The sequence below is a fragment of the Poecile atricapillus genome, chromosome 7 (assembly GCF_030490865.1).
Source record: "Poecile atricapillus isolate bPoeAtr1 chromosome 7, bPoeAtr1.hap1, whole genome shotgun sequence".
Lineage (NCBI taxonomy): Eukaryota > Metazoa > Chordata > Aves > Passeriformes > Paridae > Poecile > Poecile atricapillus.
In genome coordinates this window covers 29407810-29425751 of record NC_081255.1, presented here as the reverse complement: position 1 = coordinate 29425751, position 17942 = coordinate 29407810, and the positions used below count along the sequence as shown (strand labels likewise).

Sequence of the window (17942 nt, the reverse complement as noted above, 5' to 3'; positions counted from 1 at the left end):
ATTAAAACACATTCCCATCATTGGCATCATTGCCAGAGACAGCAGCCGTGAGTCGCTGGTGTCTTGGAGAGTGTCACTTTGGCCAGAGCAGCCCTTGGTACCTGGATCTGGGGAGCGCTGCTGGAGCTGGAGCCAGTGTGAGGATCTGTTAGGAGCATTTCGGGAAAGGCTGCCTGGAGCAGAGCATCTCCCGAGCAGTCTCTCCGTGGCAGCTTTCCTTCGTCATCCATTATTTATTTGATCCTCTGCAAAACAAATTCGCTCCTCGGCACTGATTCTGATGACGGTGCTCATTTTACAAAAGAGGTAAAAGGAGCTGGTTTTGTTCCCAGTCTGAAAGACTTGAACAAAAAGGTGTTTCCTGCCGCCTTCTCTCCTGTATCAGAGAGATAAATCTGCAGAGTTTTAGACTGGTGATGAAAATTTTGGAATCTCAAGTAGCAAAACATCCAGCAGCGCTTTCCCTGTTGATCCCCATCTTTCCTGGAGCTCCGAGGGTGTTTACTGTGGCAGGATTGGGTGAACCAAGATGTTCAGCTTACCTCATAGCTCACAGCTGAAGGTTTCCTGAGGGCATGGCTGTGTGTCCAGGGAAAAGGGGCTTCAGGGGTGCATCTCCTCCCTGTGTGTGCTGTTGGGGTGCACAGAGGAGCGGGGCTTTGAGCCACTGGGGTGCTTTCAGAGGGATGTCCTCAGTCTCACCAGTGGCCAAGCCAGCTCCACGTTGCTTGCATCAAACAAGCTGGAGCTGTGGGCTGAGCGCTGGGCCGGGAAGTTTGGAGGGAGGAGACGGCGCGCCGGAGCCGCGTTCGTCAGGATGGAAATAACTGTCAGCCCCATTCAATCTGTCGCCTTGTTCCCGGGGGACAATTGCAAAACAGGATTACTGGTACTTAAAAATTCATAGAAAACGTTTCTTATCACAACGTCATAATTGTTATGACTCAGAAGAGTAGAATTGCCATTTTCCTGTGCCTTTTTTTCCCCCCCCTTCACTTTTGTTGCATACCGAGTCCCTTGCTGCAGCTGCGGGATCGTCAGGAAGGGGGGGAAAAAAAGGAAAAAAACAAACCAGGGCGATGCTTTATTTTATGCTAACTGCTGCATTTGACTTGAAAATGATGTCCCACTGGGTCTCGTGGTCAGCGTATTACAGCGTGATGGATGGCTGTCAGAGCGGCGGTGGCTGGCAGATTGCGATGGGTGGAGGAGAACAGATGCCCGGTGACTTCAGGGGCTTTAGCAGAGCCCAGGACTGAAGAGTGGAAAACAAAAGCAGATGGGAGAGCTCTGGTTGGGCTAACTATTCTTCTCCAGCCACGTGTCGGGGAGGGAAGCTCGTCCTGGCCGTGTCCCTTCTGGGCTGTTCCTCTGTGGTGAGCGGGGCTGCCTGGTGATGCCCTGGGTGAACCCCACTTGACCTGAGGCCTGAGCCTACGAGCAGACCATCACTGCAGATCTCAAAAGGGCAACCTTTTACCCCTGTGAAAGAACAGCTTGCGCTCCATTTGATGGTTCTTGTTAACCCTTGGCCCTGCTGATGGAGCAGGGCCTGGCAGGCCTGGCCAGGCTACGGGGGTTGCCCTTTCAGAGGATGTATTTTGTGTTCTGCATGGCATTTGTCTTTGGAGTTGGGCTGGACCCTGTGAGTTTGAGTGGTGCCGATGGAAGGAAATGAAAGGAGAAGAGTGAGCCTTTCTTGCAAGAGCCTGTTCTCAATGAAACCCTTTGCAGGTGCTGCTCTGCAACCCCTCGTCTGCTCCCTGTCTCTCCTGCAAACTTTCCTATACTTTCTACCCCTTCAGGGTTTAGAAAATAACCTGCTTTGCCCCATTTTGCTTCTCACATCTGTATTTCCTTATTTTTTACCCCTTCACTTTCTTCCTAGTCCTCCGGTCCATCCAAACTTGGGCAGGTGGCTGCTGCCTTCCCAGCTGGCATTTGCTGGGGATTGCAGGGTTAATGGTGAAATTAAATTTCACTGCTGTTTTTAAATTAATTGAATCATCAGCGTGGGTAACGGGAAACAGTGGTATCATAATGTATTTGATATGGGTCTTTAAGTCAGCATTTGCTGTGAGATCTGGAGCACTAGATCTTGGTGGAAGCGATGGCTAACTGATATATTGCAGTTATGGCCACAGTACAAAGGCTCCTGCTATGTCTTAAAACGTTCAGGTCATGAAGTTGAGCTGGTTTATGAGATGGCTGTTTTTCGTGCGCGCTTCCCACGGCGCTCCTCGATCATACTCGGAAAAACCCTGCAGCTGGCAGGAGCCAGCGGTGCTCCCGGTTTGTGCCTCTGGGCAGGCACCACACATCTGTGAAGATGCCCTCCTGGGTGACAGAGGAGCACTGGGGTTTTGCTCCTAGGAGAAAGCAGACATGGGGGAAAACATGCTTTTTCCTCAAAGAAAACAGTAGGAAGACTTTTACTGATTTGCAGCATCATCTGGCCTTTCCTTGGTGGCCCTGGGGCGGCTTCAGGACCTGCCTTGGAAAGGAGAAGCTGTCCAGGCTGATGGGCCCAGCACCCTCATGTGATGTCCCCACCATGCTGGGGACAAAACTCAAAGCAGACCATTGTATGGGCTCCTCTTTTCTTGTCCTCTACTTGGTCCAGTGTGGTGGGACTGTGTGATGCATCACAGTGTGGTGCCTCGTGGTGGATGGTGGCACACCCCTACACCAGTGCTAAAAGAGGGCTGGTGTTAATTAAAAAGTGGAAAAAGGTAAAGTTTTAGTGTATGTGTTGTGGAGCTGCTTTCAGGTTTCCACCCATGAGGGGTTCCTGCATTCTATCCCAGCAGCCTGGGACTGTTGGAACAGGCAGGATGAGAGGAAATGATCTCAAGTTGCACCAGAGGAGGTTTAGATTGAATATTGGGAAAAATTTCTTAACTGAAAAGCTTGTCAAGCCTTGGAACAGGCTGCCCAGGGCAGTGGTGGAGTCACCATCCCTGGAGGGATTTAAAAGCTGTATAGATGTGGCCCTTGGGGACGTGGTTTAGTGGTGGGCTTGGCAGTGCTGGGGGAACGGTTGGACTCGATGTTCTTAGAGGTCTTTTCTGACATAAATGATTCTATGATTCCCTCTCGTCAGCAACTTCCTCCGGAGATCACAATTGTATAGATGACCCCGGAGTGCACCTACGGCCACGTCAGCAGCACTGCCTTTCAGAGCCAAAATCTCAAGGCTACTTAACCAACTGAAACCTCTCAGAAGCTGCCTTGATATGAATATTGATCTCCACATTTAACTCTGCTTTGCCCAGTTGATATTGCCCAGGCTGCTGGTGTGGCGGACGAGGAGGCTACAGGATGTACAGCTGGATTTTGGAACAAAGTTTGTTGGGACTGACCAAAAACCTCAGTGCTGAAGAGCCTGTTCTAGTGCACTAGTTCAGATTTTGTGTAAGGACTTGCTTATTATTTCTGCTAGTTATGTCTCTAATGAGGTGAGACGTGCCATATGTTGTCCATAGGGAGGGAGCGCCGCAGGTGGGGCGGGGGCTGGCCTGGTGGGTAGTTGCTACACAGAAGAGCCTGAAATTGCCTCAAACTCAGACTTGGTGAGCCAAGATTCCAGCTGATCCGTCTGTGCCATGGGCATTGGTGCCATGTCACGTCTCAGCCATCTACAAACTGGCAGCACCTTTTTGCTCCTCATCCACTGTCATGTTCTCCAGCTCCCGTCAGTTTTATCCTTCCGTTCCTGCTTCCCTTCTCTTACCCGTAACAGGTTTTTGCTTCAAAATAAAGTGATTTTGGGGCTGGGCCCAACCACGCAGCTCCTTTGCCTGCTCACAGGAGTAGCAGCCCTGATCTGAGCAGCCCAGGCTGCTCTCTGAGCAGAAGTTTGAAACTAAACCATAGCAGGGTAAAGAAGCATTAATTGGTGAGCTCTGAACTTAATTTGAACAGGGCTCTGCTGTTTAAACAATTTTTGGAGCCATAAACCAGAAGCCCTTAATTATGGCTAATTATTTTCTGCAATGAATCTATATGGAAGCTCTTCAGCATGAGGGCTTCTCTGAAATGCACCAGTTGAGTGTTCAGGCATCATCCAGCCTGAATGTCCCTAATAAAATCAGAGACAGAAGTGTTGCCTCCAGCCCGGCTGCCTGACCAGGCAGGAGCCTGCTGCCTGCAGTTTCCTTAAACCCGGGGGTCAGGGCAGGGTGCAGGGGCTTGGAGGCTCCCTGGGCAGGCAGCTGGAGACCCAAGGGCAGGCAAGAGCAAGACAGGAGCTGTTTAGGACATGGACTTTAAACTCTCTGGCATTTGGGGTTTGTTTAAAAACCAGCTAGGTAAATATTTGTGAAGCGGTTGGGATCCGGCTGCGGGGTCAGGCGCTGTGCGCAGCCCTGCGGGCTGCTCTGGCCTCCTGTGGATCCCGTCCTTCCCACGGCAGGAGGCATGTCCATCCTCAGCCCTGCTGAAGAGGTGGTGGAGGCAGTGCAGGGCACTTGGCATCATCACTTGGGCCATATTTCTTTAGGATTCGGGCTAAAAATGGGTGCTTAGAGGTGTCCTGGGGTGTACCGGGCTGATGCTTCAGTGGGACATATTTAGAACAGGTCTCCTGGCAAGGCTGCACTGTGCATCCCAGGGATGTCCCCTCTGTGCCATCCAGCCTACTCTGGGGGGTTGGTGGTGCCTTTTCCTGATGAACCTGGAGCTCCTGCCCTGTGCACTCCTGCAGGAGGGAGGGGGGATCCTGCTGGGGACCCACAGTACATGCTAGGGCAGGTAGGACCCGTGGCTTGCTAGGGAGGATGGCACGGCAGGGATGGTATGGTAGGGATGGTATGGTAGGGATGGCAGGGCAGGGATGGCACAACAAGGGTGGCAGGGCAGGAGGATGGATGGCAGGGCAAGGATGGCACGACAAGGGTGGCATGACAAGGATGACAGAGTGGGAGGACGGTGTGACAGGGATGGCACAGCAGGAACGGCAGGGCAGGAGGATGGCATGACAAGGATGGCAGGGCAAGGATGGCAGGGTGGGAGGATGTCACAGCAAGGATGGCAGGGCAGGGAGGATGGCAGGGCACGGTGCGGCGCCGGGGGAGCGGTCCAGGCTGCCTGTACACAGCAGCTGTCAGCGCTGCTGCCTTCACCCGCCCAGCCCCAGCCTCTTCCTCATGGCACAGATGGTTTTAACACTTTCCTGGGCCTTTTTTTCTATAATTAACTCTTGTTTGCAAGTGGGAAGACACTTCTTTCCTTTTGGCAGAGCCATCAAACTCTCCTCGGCGGTGTGCTTTTTTAAAGCCACCGTGTATCTATCCCCCAACTGCAGTCTGTTGTTTTTACCAGGCTCTTTTAAGGCACTGGGCTGCCCCCCTTTTCTCCCCCCCTTGCTCTTGCCCGGAGGTAAAATCCGCAGGGATTGCAGGCGGAGGAGGCCCCAGCCAGCTCCGGCAGGGGAGTTAACGAATCCGGCCAAGGCGATACAAAAGCCGGTGCCCGGGGAGGGGGGAACGTGGAGGGGCCCCTTCCCTGCACCAGGAGCCTTTGAACCCCCCCTGCTCCCAGCTTTGTGCAGCTTAGCAGGGTGCTGCCTGCACAAAGGCCCCTCGTCTCTCGTGTCATTTCCATGCTGCAGCTGGGAAGAGTTTTCCCAGGAGAGGCTGTTGCCCACCAAAAGCCTGGTGGGTGCTGGGGGCTGGTATGGTGGGTGCCCTGTGCTGCCAGGATAAGGGGAGGGAGAAACCCTAAAAAGCTCTGGAGCTTCTGCAGTCCTTGGGAATCTGTGGGGTGCCCCAGGAGGGGTGGGCAGGGGAGGGGGATTCTCTCCAGCCTTTACAAAGATCTAGATAAAGTAACTGGAATGCCTGGCCATCCTCTGCCTTTTGGGGACCTTGGGGTCTGCCCCGTGGAGTTTAGGGGGGTTTTGCTGTCAGGGAGGTGAGGGGCAGCAGCTCTCAAAGCTGGAAGGTTTTGGGATGCTCAGCTTTGGGGACTGAGGATGGTCAGCATCACAAGCTGGATCTCGTAAGAACGTCAGCGTGGAGATGAGGGTGCTGTGGGGGCCGTGACACCGGGTTGACCCACCAGCCCGTGCCTGGGTTTGTGTCAGGGTGTTGCAAGAGCGGCTCTGCCTGTGGGGAGTGAAGGAGCTGTTCTTACCTATGGATATCAAATGGTGGATGTGAAAACAAAAGAGAGAAAGCCTGTCATGAAGTTTCTACAGCAATTCGTGGCCATGAGCACCATGCCTGTGCTCCCTTTACTCCTCATCCTGGTCCATCCCTTGAACTCCACTCACCAGCTCTGTAGCCAGGTGTTTCCCAGCACTGCCAGTCTAAACAAGACCTTGCAGTGATGCTCAGCACTCTCACATCACTCCCTCCCCCTCTCTGCTGTCTGAAAGCCTGGGGCTCTTTTTTTTTTTTTTTTTTTTTTCTTTTTTTCTTCCTTGCTCTCCAGACTTTAAGTTTTCCTGCCTCACGTACCAGTTTATTGCTGGGTCAGGGGGCAGGGGTTTGCACACTGGTTTTATAGGGTCCCTCCAGAGCCAGCTTCAAAAAGCTCCCACTTCATAAATGGGGGGTTTGTATTAACCACTGTGTTTTGACAGGGAGAGGTTCTCTTAGAAGAGAAATAATTAATGTTTTGCAAGCTTTAAGGGTAATGTGGCTTGGAGTTGCATCTAACAAAACTGCCCTGTGCAGAAAACAGTGATTTTTTAAAAAAACAGTATTTTTGTCAGAAATCCTCCCCTATCCCAGTGTTCACCTTGTCAATTGTGCAACCCCAGGGGGACTTTTCCGTGGGGAAATCCTGCAGCTCAGTTGTGCCTGGATCACCAGTGCCAGCAACACCAAAGCAATACAGAGAGCTGGTGTTAAAGTAAATAAAATGTTGGGGCCGCTTTGGAGCAATGTTTCCAATCCCCAGGTTAAGGGAGGCGAGAGGCAGCAGAGCAGGAGGGGAGGTGGTGTGGTGAGTTCCCTCTTTATCCCATGGATGTGCACCTCTTCTCCTCCAGAACATGCTGAAATGGTTAAAATGTCTCTTCCCATTCACCCTCCCCCTCCCAAGAAATCCCAGCCTACCAGGGGAGATCTGCACCCCCTCCAAGCTAGCTTAGCCCCTGGCTTTTTTTGGCAGTGGAGAAAGCCACCAGTTCTTGGGAACAACACTGAATTACACAGTGGCTTACGTCAGATTTACTCCTTCTGTCCTTTGCTCTAGCTGCTCTATTAATTTTGAAATGCCTTAAGCAATTATCAAACCTGGGAAACACTATTTTGGGGGGATAGCACCCACAAATAACTGCAGTAAACCCTACTGTTGAAAAAGGGAAGGAAACACCGGACATGGGGCTGTGCTTGCCTGAATTTTGAGTGTTTTATTGTGAATTTTCATCAGAAATGGTGTCTGTAGAGTGGTTGGGGGATCTCTCAGGGGTCTGGAGGGGGGATCACACCCTTTCCCCACCCATACATCACTTTTGAGATCCAAAGCATTACTCCCGGGGGCATAGAGGGTGCGAAGGGGCAGCCCGGGAGCAGGTTTGGGATGTGAGGACTCCATATGGCTGGAAGGGATTAGCCTGGGGGATTAGATGAGTGGAGAGGAGGGGAAAGTTGCTGCAATCCCCCATCCCCAAAAATCCTCATCTCTGACCCCTGGCAGATGCGCAAAGATGATTTCTGGGGACGATTAGCACTGCTTTGGGTTCGTCTGTGCCCCTGGAGTCACAGCTCGGCCTCGGTGCTGCCGGGGTAGAGCGATGCCCACGGCCTGGGCTGGGATCCTGTGCTGGCAGGTGGTGAGGAAAGCTGGGATTTTCCTCTTCACATCCACATCTTGCACCTTCCCTTGTGCTCGATGTGTTTCCAGCCTGAGCTGCTTGCTCAAGCTTTCAGCTTGCCTGGAAAGAGTATCAGCAGTGCTCAGTCCGTGCTGCGTGGACAAACCCGCTCCCTGGGGATGGATGAGCCTGGGACACAGCACTTGGGAAGTCGTGTGTGCTGTGACCTTGTTGGTGGCCATCCACTGCCTGGGGAGGGTGACCTGCACTGCTGTGGGATGTGGGGATGCAGGGTGTTCTGCAGCTCTGGACTGGGCAGTGAAACGCTGCGGGGATCCAGGATGCTCCGCAGCAAAACACTGCAGGGATGCCAGGATACAAGATGTTTTGTGGCTCCTTTCCTAAGGCTGGATGTCAGTGAAAAGGTCTGCATGGAGGGCAGAATATTTGCACCATTTTTCAAACATCACCATGGGAATCATGCCAAGGCTTGATGGCTTTTCTCCATCATCACTCAGTCGCAAAGCTCGCCTTGCTTGGATTGGGGTTTGCCAGCAGCTTTCCTTGTGGTGCTCCGGTGTTGCTGTCCCGGCAGTGGCTTGTCGAGAACTGGGTTGGCTCTTGGAGTACAACTGCAGCCTCATGAAGGATTTCTAAGCCCTTTCTGGCTTCTTGGGATGAATCAAGGGTGCAGGAACATGGAGGGTTAGTCATGGCAATGCTCCCAGGAGGGTGGGTCCTATAGGATGGGTGTTACCTGGGCTTTGACAAGAACAAAAGCCCATAGCCATCATTGTTACTGAATACAGCAGTCCTCAAATCTGCTCAGAGTCCATCCATCCCAGTTAATTTCGGACTCTGAAGGGCTGCCCCAGGTCTGGTCACCGCAATGCCGGCTGCTCCCGAGCAAAGTCCACTGTCTTCCCCCCCATCCGCCTCGCCAGGGTTTATAGGATGTACCAGACTTTGTCCCCATGCAGCAAGTCACAGCCCTTAGTTAAGCTCAGCTGCTGCCTCTGGCTCAATTTAAGGCATTTCCACTCCTTCAGCAGCATTTTCCTTGGAAGATGCTGTGCGGAGAAGGTGCTGCAAAGCACAGACAAACATCAGCAGAGCCACCTTTTTGAAAAATGCTGATTTCTTTTTTGTTAGCCTGCTGCTTTGTTAGAGAAGGGGATTTTTTTTCTATTTTCTCTTTTTTTCTTTTTTTTTCTTTTTTTAAATTATTTCTTTTTTTAAGGGCTTGCTGTGGTAAAACTTCACAGATCAGCAGGCAAATCCATCAGGGGCCGCTGCGAGCGGGGCTGGATGCTTGGCCGCTTCCGTAGGTACACAAAACCCGCCCGAGCGCCCGCGAAAGGTTACGGCACTGCTCAAAAAGCGCCGCCGTAACCTTTCACAGGCGTTCAAACACACTTTGTGTTATTACACGAAGATGGTGGCCACGAGCATCTTGTCAGGGACGGGCAGATGGTGTTCACCTGCTCCGGACCAACTTCTTTTGCCCTTTGCCTTTGGTGTCGGGGAATAATACCGGGGCAGCTGCTCGCAGTAAAATAGGCTTAAGCAAATGGGATATTTTGGCATTCAAGTGCACGACAAGAATGGGAGTATTTGCATTAATTCTCTCCTCTCTTTCCCTGCGGCGGGAGAGGATGGAGAAAACTGGGATGTTTTCCCGTGGGGTAAAGCCAGGGCCTGGTCTTCTCTGGCTGGATTGGGGGTGGGAAGTGCTGGATGCTGCGCTGGGGTGTCAGTGCTTCATCCCACAGCATCTAACTACACATACAATGGAAAAGGATGTTTTTCCAGGGAGGTCACGGTGTTTCCCACTGCCCTGCAAAGGGAAAGGGGGTCTTACCCTCTTCCCTGGATTCAGATGAGAGCTAGTTACCAGGCATCACTGACTCTCCACACAAATTCACAACTTGTTTTGTGTTGTTTTTGATTGCAAAGAGCAAATGATGAGATCAACTGGCTGAAATACAAGGTGGCAAAAATTCGGGGGAAAAAATAAATATTTTTTTCAAAAAATATATTTGTAATCTGTGCCCATCTTTAATGGGGAAATAGCTGCTGGACTCTGGATGCCTTTGGGGTGTTCTGCCAATGGAATTGGCAATATCTTCGTTAGTGTCAGTAAATCCTTTGGACAAGTTAAAACTAGTTTTCTTCAAATGCACGTGGTGCAGTGGCGTGGCATTTTTTTAAAGTCATGAGTTATTATTATTTTTCCTTCTTGAATTGGATTACCAATTTAAATCTAGCTTTTCTTACAACCCCTTCCAAAATGCACTTGGCAGTTTCAATGTGGAAGAAGGCAGAGGAGCGGAGAGCAGCAGGCAGTGGGAAGCAGAAGTCCAGCTGCCAACACCAGCAGCCTCCCCTGCACCTCATCACCACATTATTACTAGTTTTTTGAGAGGGTAAGCAGTATTTTCCTTAATCCAATCTTTTCAAAGGCTGTTAACAGAGAGGACTTGATTTTGGCGGTGATGCTTAAGAGAAGGATGGAAGGTGAGCTGGTCAAATGGCCCTGAGCTTCCAGTGGAATCCCACATAGTTACAGCCCAGAAACTGCAGCATGGAGCAGGGGACATCACTGTGACTAAAGTCCTGTGGAACCTGAAACCATCACAAGTTTGTAGAGAGCTCCAGGAAATTACCTCTCCCAGCAGCTTTGCTTGCTGGGAACACTTCCCTTTTGGTTTTAAGAATTGTGACGTTTTTTAAAATCTGAAATTAATCTGTGACTTTCCATAAAGTCTTGTGTGGGTACATCAGGAGCACATTTAGGTGGAACTGAGTGTCCAGTTCAGGAATGCAAGTTGTTGGTGCAAGGAGCTGCTGGGTGGCCCTCACAGGGCTGAGCATCCCACACTGATAGATAAGCAGTAGATTAATAGTCCTAAGCAATTGCATTATCTAATGAAAATTTTATATAATTATTTTATATCACTTTTTTGGCAGGTAGACCCCTGAAATGGATGGTATTGATTGCTGGAAAAGAGCCTGGCCTGTCTGTTGCTGGAATTATTAGAGGAGAATTGATAGTAATTAATACCTGTGTATTTACAGCGTTTTCCAGGGTGCTAATTGCATGGGATCCATTTAAGCTGTTTGGCAGTGGGGAGGGGTCATACACTGGTTCTCATACACTGGTTTTAAGGTGTAGCTGGACATGGATCTTGTGCCAGGGAAGATGCTGACAGTGGGAAAGCTGGGAGCACTCCAAACCAGGGATAGGGGCCACTCCATGGGGCTGCCCATGGCAAAGCATCCCTAAACACCAGGTGGATCTCTACACCCAACCACATGGTGTGGAGCCCTGGAGTGCTCTCCTCTGCAAATCCCTTCCTGAGTCAGGAGAAGCACTTCCAGCAAGGCTTCACTTCCCACAAGTTTCCCTTTGTAAAGCTCCCTGTACACACGCGTGTGCAAAACGGAGCCTAATTGCATTTAGTCTGTTTTACACCTCCCATGCTCATCCCTCCCCCCTCCACCCCCCTTTAATTCGGTCGCTGTGAAATTTTTGCAGCCCTGCCAAGTTATTTCCTTGGGATATATTTAGAGAAAGCCAGCTCAGCAGAGCGCGCTGGGTGTTTGTGGAAGGATGTTTGTAAATGTTAGCAGGAACGCTGGCGGGCTGGCGGAGCAGATGTCCGCGAGATGCTACCAAGAGCCTTATTTACAAACTTGTAAATGACTGAAGGGGTTTCCTTCCCGGGGATAAGGGGGACGCCGACTTAAGAGATTAAAATCCTATTGTTTCGTGGCCGGAGCTGCTGTCTCAGATTATCCTTTACAAGGGAGGGGAAAAGAAAAACCAACAAAAAAAAAACCCCCGTATTAGCTTGAAACACCATTCAACTGTTGTGCCTTTTTTTTTTTAATGGTTTGGGTGTTTCTAAGGCTCAAGGAAAATACAGGGCTGGGGGTTGTTTCTTTCTCCATAAAGGAGAGGGAAAAAGTTGCCGTGTGGCTGTTCCTGACCAGGGTGTGTGCTGGAGCTTTGTGAGCCAGGCAGCTCGCAGGTGATGGATTTTAAATAAGCACAAAAAGCTTGTGCTGTTGTGGAAGTATAATTAAGCTGAACTTGTATGCACAGTGTGGTGTCCTATGGGAGCACAGCAATGGCTTTTGGGTGGTTTGGTGATACTGCTATGAGCCCATTTAATCTGTTTTGGGGTTTTTTTGTATCTTGGGAATTCAAAGTCTTCAACCCAGCATTCTTTTACCTTCTTTTAAATAAACCAGAACTGCTTTGTTTTGTCTTCTGGAGCATCCAGCCAAGTGTCTTGCACTGGAGGAAGACTCTGGCATACCCTGGCTGGAGAACACGGCGTGCCCCAAAAAAACGCTGAGCCTACCTGAGAGGCTCTGCAGGCACCATGGTTTTGAAGTGGGTGCCCGCTGCTGGCACGTGGGATGGCAGTGGCGCTCTCAGAACCTGCAGCAGGCTGGTGTTCCATTTATTTTGGTGCATGTTGATACAACACAGGTGCTGGCACCGACCCGTGGAGGGGACTGATGTGGGAGAGGATCTGAGGGCTCGGTCCAGAGGAAGCGGTCGGTGTGTCGTCCTCCCTGGCGTTAATCGGGTTACTGAGAGGTGTGGGAGGGTTCTATTATTAAATTTAAAACCTGGCTATATAAGATGAAGGCAGCTTTAACGAGATGAAAAGGCTTAACTGGAGTCCAATTAAATTCCGTATTACCTGTTTACGCAGCCTGCTTAAGTCCTGACCCGCACGCTGGTTTCTTCTTTAGGCTCCAAAGCCTGTGCTCTAGGCAAAAAAATAAAATCAAAGGAGACAGATACCAGATCACCAGCATGTCCTGAGCACCTCTGCATGCTCCTACCAGAGGCAGCTGCCCTCAAGTCTTGTGCTGTTCCTACAGTGGCTGCAAGGTGTGAGATGCAGCCAAAATCCTCTGGTCCACTCTTCTGGAGAGGAGAGGGCAAAAAGAGCAGGAGCTCAAAAAGGAAATACTCAGCCATCCTTAGTTTGGTTTTTGGGGTTGATGGAGGCTGTGCCTGGCCAAGCAGCCAGCGCTGGTGGTGCTTCCCACGAATGGAGCATCCTCCCTGCTGCCTGCCAGCGCCTTGCACCACTCTTGGCATGTTATGTTTATTAAAAATAAGTGTTTGGTGAAAGCCAGCATGGGATGCTGGGGCAAGCTGCTCGCCTGGAGTGTGCTATGGGGACACCAGCTTGCATCTAATGGCAGAGTTACCAGCACCAGTTGGAACCTGTTTTTCATAGATGGTTAACAGGAAGCACTGCGTGTGTTGGTGAAGCATGACAGGTTTGGGTGGGTGGTGCCCTGCCTGCCACCATGGTCTCACCATGACACTGAGAGCCTTGCAGGATGGGGTGCAGTGCCTAAGCCCACCTTCAGGTCCACAACTGGGGATGAGGAGGAAGAATCCCTTGCAGCAGCCCCATGTGTGGACAACACATCCAGAAAGCTCCTTGGCTTCCCAAGCCCTCTCTTGCAGGGTGCTGCCTTTTATTAGGCGGGTACCTGGGAGCTGGGAGCAGCGACGTTCTGGCAGTGACAGTGATTTCAACCCACCTGCTCTGGTTTCTAAATTCAGCCCCCAAAACCCCGGCGGTGCCTCAGGGCTGCTGTGGGGCCGAGCGTGCGGCAGGGCGGGGGGCAGGAAACGGCGTCGCCGCACCCTGCTTGCAGCAAACCCTCACGCCCAGCAAAGACCTAAACCCTGCAGTAAAGAAAGTAAATAAATAAAAGCACCGGACCGCAGCTCCTCCCAGGGCTGTGGGACAGCGGAGGTGAGTTGTGTTCCCGGCTCAGCCGGCCTGGGAAAGCAAATTTGGGTGGCACCAAAAGTGCTGGTGGGGATGTGCTGGAGGCCGAGAGCTGTGTGGGGCAGCCACACCAGTGCTTCTTCCCCGCTGCTCTTCAGCACAGTTAATACAGCAGAATAACCTGGTTTCTCCTGAAGGATTAGGTTAAGAAAACAAGATGGTTTTAACAGCCCTTTTACATCCTGAATAGACTGTAGCTGAAGACCCTAACCAGCTTTGTAGCACAGCCAGACAGCACATCTTTTCTTTTTTTCCCTCCATAACCTGATGCCAGCAGTCCTGTGCAAGTGGGCTCCTATCGATAATTCAAGTGCCCAGCTCCTGGCTGTGCTGTTTTGTCCGATTTCCATTGCCTCCTGACCTCCATCCTTCTTTATTTGCAAAGCTCTACTCGCAGGCAGCGGTAATAAATCAATTAATGACTCTGATGAATCGTTTAATGGCTGACAAAATAACACTACAGTCAACAGCTTGGATCTCTACAGCAGTACCAGAAGATGCTGGTTGACTCAGGGTAGGGAGACGAAACAGAGACTGTTAGCTCAATTAGTGCAATTAGTGTGCGATTTAAAGGCTTAGACGGCATCTGCTGGCGTACCAGGCCGGTGTGTTAACTGAGAGCTTCGGTTTGGAAGCCAAACACAGTGATCCAGATTGTCATCATTCCACTGGTTTCCACCAAAAAAAGGGGAAAAATACCAACGTATGTGGCAGGGAATTAAAAATACATATGTGTGTTTGTGTATATAGCTATACATGTGCTCGCCAGGAACACATATATATTGATTTCCAGCGTGGGGAAAAATTGCCATCTTATAAAAGGCAAATGAGCTGACATGCCAGCATTGCCAGAGCTGTCCTGGCTCATTTCTGGCAGTGGTTTCCATGTGTTTCACTGGAAGGAAATTCGGGGTGTCACGTGCCAGTGGGGACCTTCAGGTGGCTGATATGCTTCTGGTTCAGCTCCAGCTTGGATGTGGTGGCACAGCAGTTCCATGCCCATTTTCTGCCAGCTTCCATGGCAACTGCACATTGTCTGTACCTTCACCAGGGAGATCTGATGGGTTTTAGATATTCACCTAAGGAGAGAGCTTTGGAGAGCAAACTGCAACCAAAAGTCCCTAATAAAAGTTTCTGGGACAAACTGTTGAAAAATAAACCATATGGGAGGAGCTGTGTGGCCAAAAAATCCTGGAAATGGGTGCTGGAAAGCCCTTGGGTTTGGGTGCTGATCCTTATGGTTTGGGTGCTCACCCTTAAGGTCTGGTCTGCTGTCTTTTTTGGCCTTTTTTCTTCCATTTCTGGCACACCCAAGTGTTTTACAGAGCCGCTCCAGCCACGGCTGCGCTCTCATGGCTTCGCCAGGGCTAAAGGTGCCTCTGTGTTTACCTTAGCAGCGGTGATGGGGAGGGGAATAAAAAAAGAAATAAAATGTCACTTCGCAGCCTTGTAAATCATTCATCAAGGGCTGACCAATTTGGCTCCCATCCTACAATATGCTCAGGGCACTTGCGGGTTTTTAATTACCAAGTTCTGCCAAGCGCCACATGTGCGAGGAACTTTAAATCCCCGTTTACGCTGCGAAGGCATAGGTGAGGTTTCAGGGTGTTTAACACGGAAAAATACTCTGTGGTTTTGTGGAAAAACGGGCATTTGCTTCGAGATTTTCTTTGGCTCCTCTGCTCTTCTCTCTCTGCTCCCTGTTGCCGAGGGGAGGAGAAGAACAGCATCCTTTCCCCCCAGATCCCCAAATCCATGTTCCTCCTCACTCCCCACCACTTCGGGATCCATTTCGCTTTGGGAGATTCCCCAAGCAAAGGATTATAGTGTGCTGGAAATCTCTTGAAACCATAAAATATCACCTTGGCAGCTTTATTGCAGCACTTGCCGCCTTGGGAGAGAAGCGTTTTGCGTGATAGAGGGTTTAATAAAGGAAATTCCAAATGGGCTCGCTGCAGTTTGGGGCTCAGTCTTATATATTTTTGCATTAAGAACCGTCATCTGCTTTGCAGAGAAACTGCAATATGTTCATGGCCTTGGATTAAGATTTGGTTTTACTTTTATAGCTGACCCACTTGGGGGGATGGAGGGAGGGGGAGAAGTGGGTTCACTCCCTCTCCCATCTATTTTTGCTGCCGTCTGATGTATAAAAAGAGCCTGGAATGGGCAGGCTTATTTTTCCTGCCAGGACGTGTTTTTTTTATTTTTTATTAACTGTAAAAACACTCAGATCTGGCCTTTGCTGCTGATGGGGGGAAGGCTGTTCAGGATGCCTTGTTCAGGGGCACAGGGAGGAGCGTGGCGTGGGCTGTGCCTGGAGGTGCAGGACCCTGTAGCCTCAGGGGAGATTGGTTATTTTCAGGAAGGGAGGCTCTTACTGGGGAATCAGCCTCCTGTTTGTGACACTTGCAGCTCTGAGATGCTGGGGTGGGAAAACCATCCACTCATCCGGCATGGTGCTGGCCTTCATCCCACATTCTGCACGCCAGCTCCTGCTGGAGAGCTGGTGAGGGGCACAGGGGATGCCCTGGGAAGGCACAAGGCAATGATTAGTCTGGTGCTCCCCTGCCTCTGCAAGGCTTTCTGGACAGGAATAGCAAGATTGCCGACCAAACATGGGGATCCTATCTTGGCAATCCTTAGTAATAATCCTTAATTTTCCAGGCTGCCCTGACAGCCTGGCTTCCCCCTCTGCTCACATCTTGTGGTTGTTGCTGCATCGGATGCGGTCGGGAGCCGGGGCTGGCTCGGCTGCTGTTGGGACATGGGGTTTGTTGGGTAAAACCAAGCATGAGCAGGCTCACATGTACCCCATCTGTTCATGGGATTTCCTCAGTGGAAATTTTTTCCATTATGGTTTTAGGTGGGTACGTCCATCATAAAAATTGGTGGAGGGAGTAGTTCAGCGATCCAAATCCAATTAACACCACTGAGGTGCCTTTATAGCTGCCCTGTAACTGGAATGGGGGTCACTCGGTGTTGGGCAAACTGGAGTGCACTTGGATGACACAGTACTGCTCCTAATCTCACAGGGATGTGTCACCAGCAGTGGCTTTTAAAGATCTTTTTCTTATATTTTCCTTCAGAGTAGGAGCTTTCCCATCATGCTGGTGCTTTCCCAGAGAAAGTGAATAAGTACAAATAGGAATGCTGAGAGGAGCAAGTGGGGTGTCCAGGTACCCCATGTCTGTCCCTGTCCCTCTTTTTTCAGGGCTGGAGCCATGCTGGTGGCTCATTCTGGGGAGGCATGAGGGGAAATGTGACTTTGCAGGTTGAATGCAATGAATTTGGAAATTAATAATAAAGCCTTGGCATGCTGTTGAAGTCAGGGAAGCATAATTTTTGAAGGAGAGGGCTAAACCAGCGAGCATGGTGGGGAGGTGGAGAGAGACATTTTAAAACCTTTCAAACAGCTTCTGCCTAAAAATTACACACTGGATGAGGCTCCTTGACGGAGTAACAAGACTCAGTGCCTGAGTAGATGAATAAACAAACCCCAGAATCATCTCCAGGTTCTGTGTGGCCATCTCTTCTGTGGGTGAGTCACAGAGGCCGGTGCCCCTCCAGCTGTGAGCATCCTCCGCCGGTTCCTCCACGGGGGAAGATGCTCAGGGCTCCGGAGATACAAGGCACATTGACTCAGCGTGATGTGGCAGGAGAGGTGGCATTTTTAACATATCTCTTCTATCTTCTTCTATCATAACTCTGACCATGTTTGCCCTGGTTTTGTTCCCCGCAGAGCGCAGCTGCTGCCCCAAGTCCTGTGCTTGGAAACATTCCCCCGAATGACGGGATGCCCGGGGGCCCCATCCCGCCCGGGTTCTTCCAGGTAGGCTCCCGCTCCTCCCGCTGCTCCCTCCACACCGCGCACGTGTTTGCTTTCGCTCTGGGTGTCAGCGCTGTCGTGCCTGTGTTGGTTTGTTTGGTTGTGGTTTTTTTTCCCCCCCCAAGAGGATGCTAAGGAAGCAGCATGCCTGCACAGCTGACCTGTCTAGGAATAACTTGTGTTCTGCTGTCCTTCCCTGTTTGCTTTCTATCTTTTGTGGCCTTAAAGCAAATTCCTTGCTCGAAGAGGTTACTGTGTATTTACAACCGATGTTTTTTTTCCAAAGCTGCTTGGTTTATGTTTGGGTTGGGATTGTATTTGTTATCCAGTCCTAACAGACGTGTGTAATTGAAAACATTCTGGGTTTTGATTCCTGAAACTTTTTCCCCCTCCTCTGGTTAACCACTTGATTTTTTCCAAATGCAATCACTGAATGCATTAACAAACCCTGGCTGCGGCTGCAGGCAGGAGTGGGCTCCAGCCAAATCCCTGAATGCCGTGGAGGCACCTTGTAAGC

At 50.6% G+C, this 17942-nt stretch overlaps 1 protein-coding gene across 6 annotated transcripts in view; it reads left to right on the top strand.

Annotated features, from left to right (window-relative positions):
* The window catches only part of SSBP3 (single stranded DNA binding protein 3), a 54005-nt gene that overhangs the window by 19213 nt on the left and 16850 nt on the right, over positions 1–17942 (top strand). For all 6 annotated transcript variants that reach the window (XM_058842438.1, XM_058842437.1, XM_058842436.1 and 3 more), the window contains exon 5: positions 17339–17428. In XM_058842438.1, coding sequence (XP_058698421.1) covers positions 17339–17428 — 90 coding nt within the window. The remainder of the gene's footprint in view (positions 1–17338; positions 17429–17942) is intronic.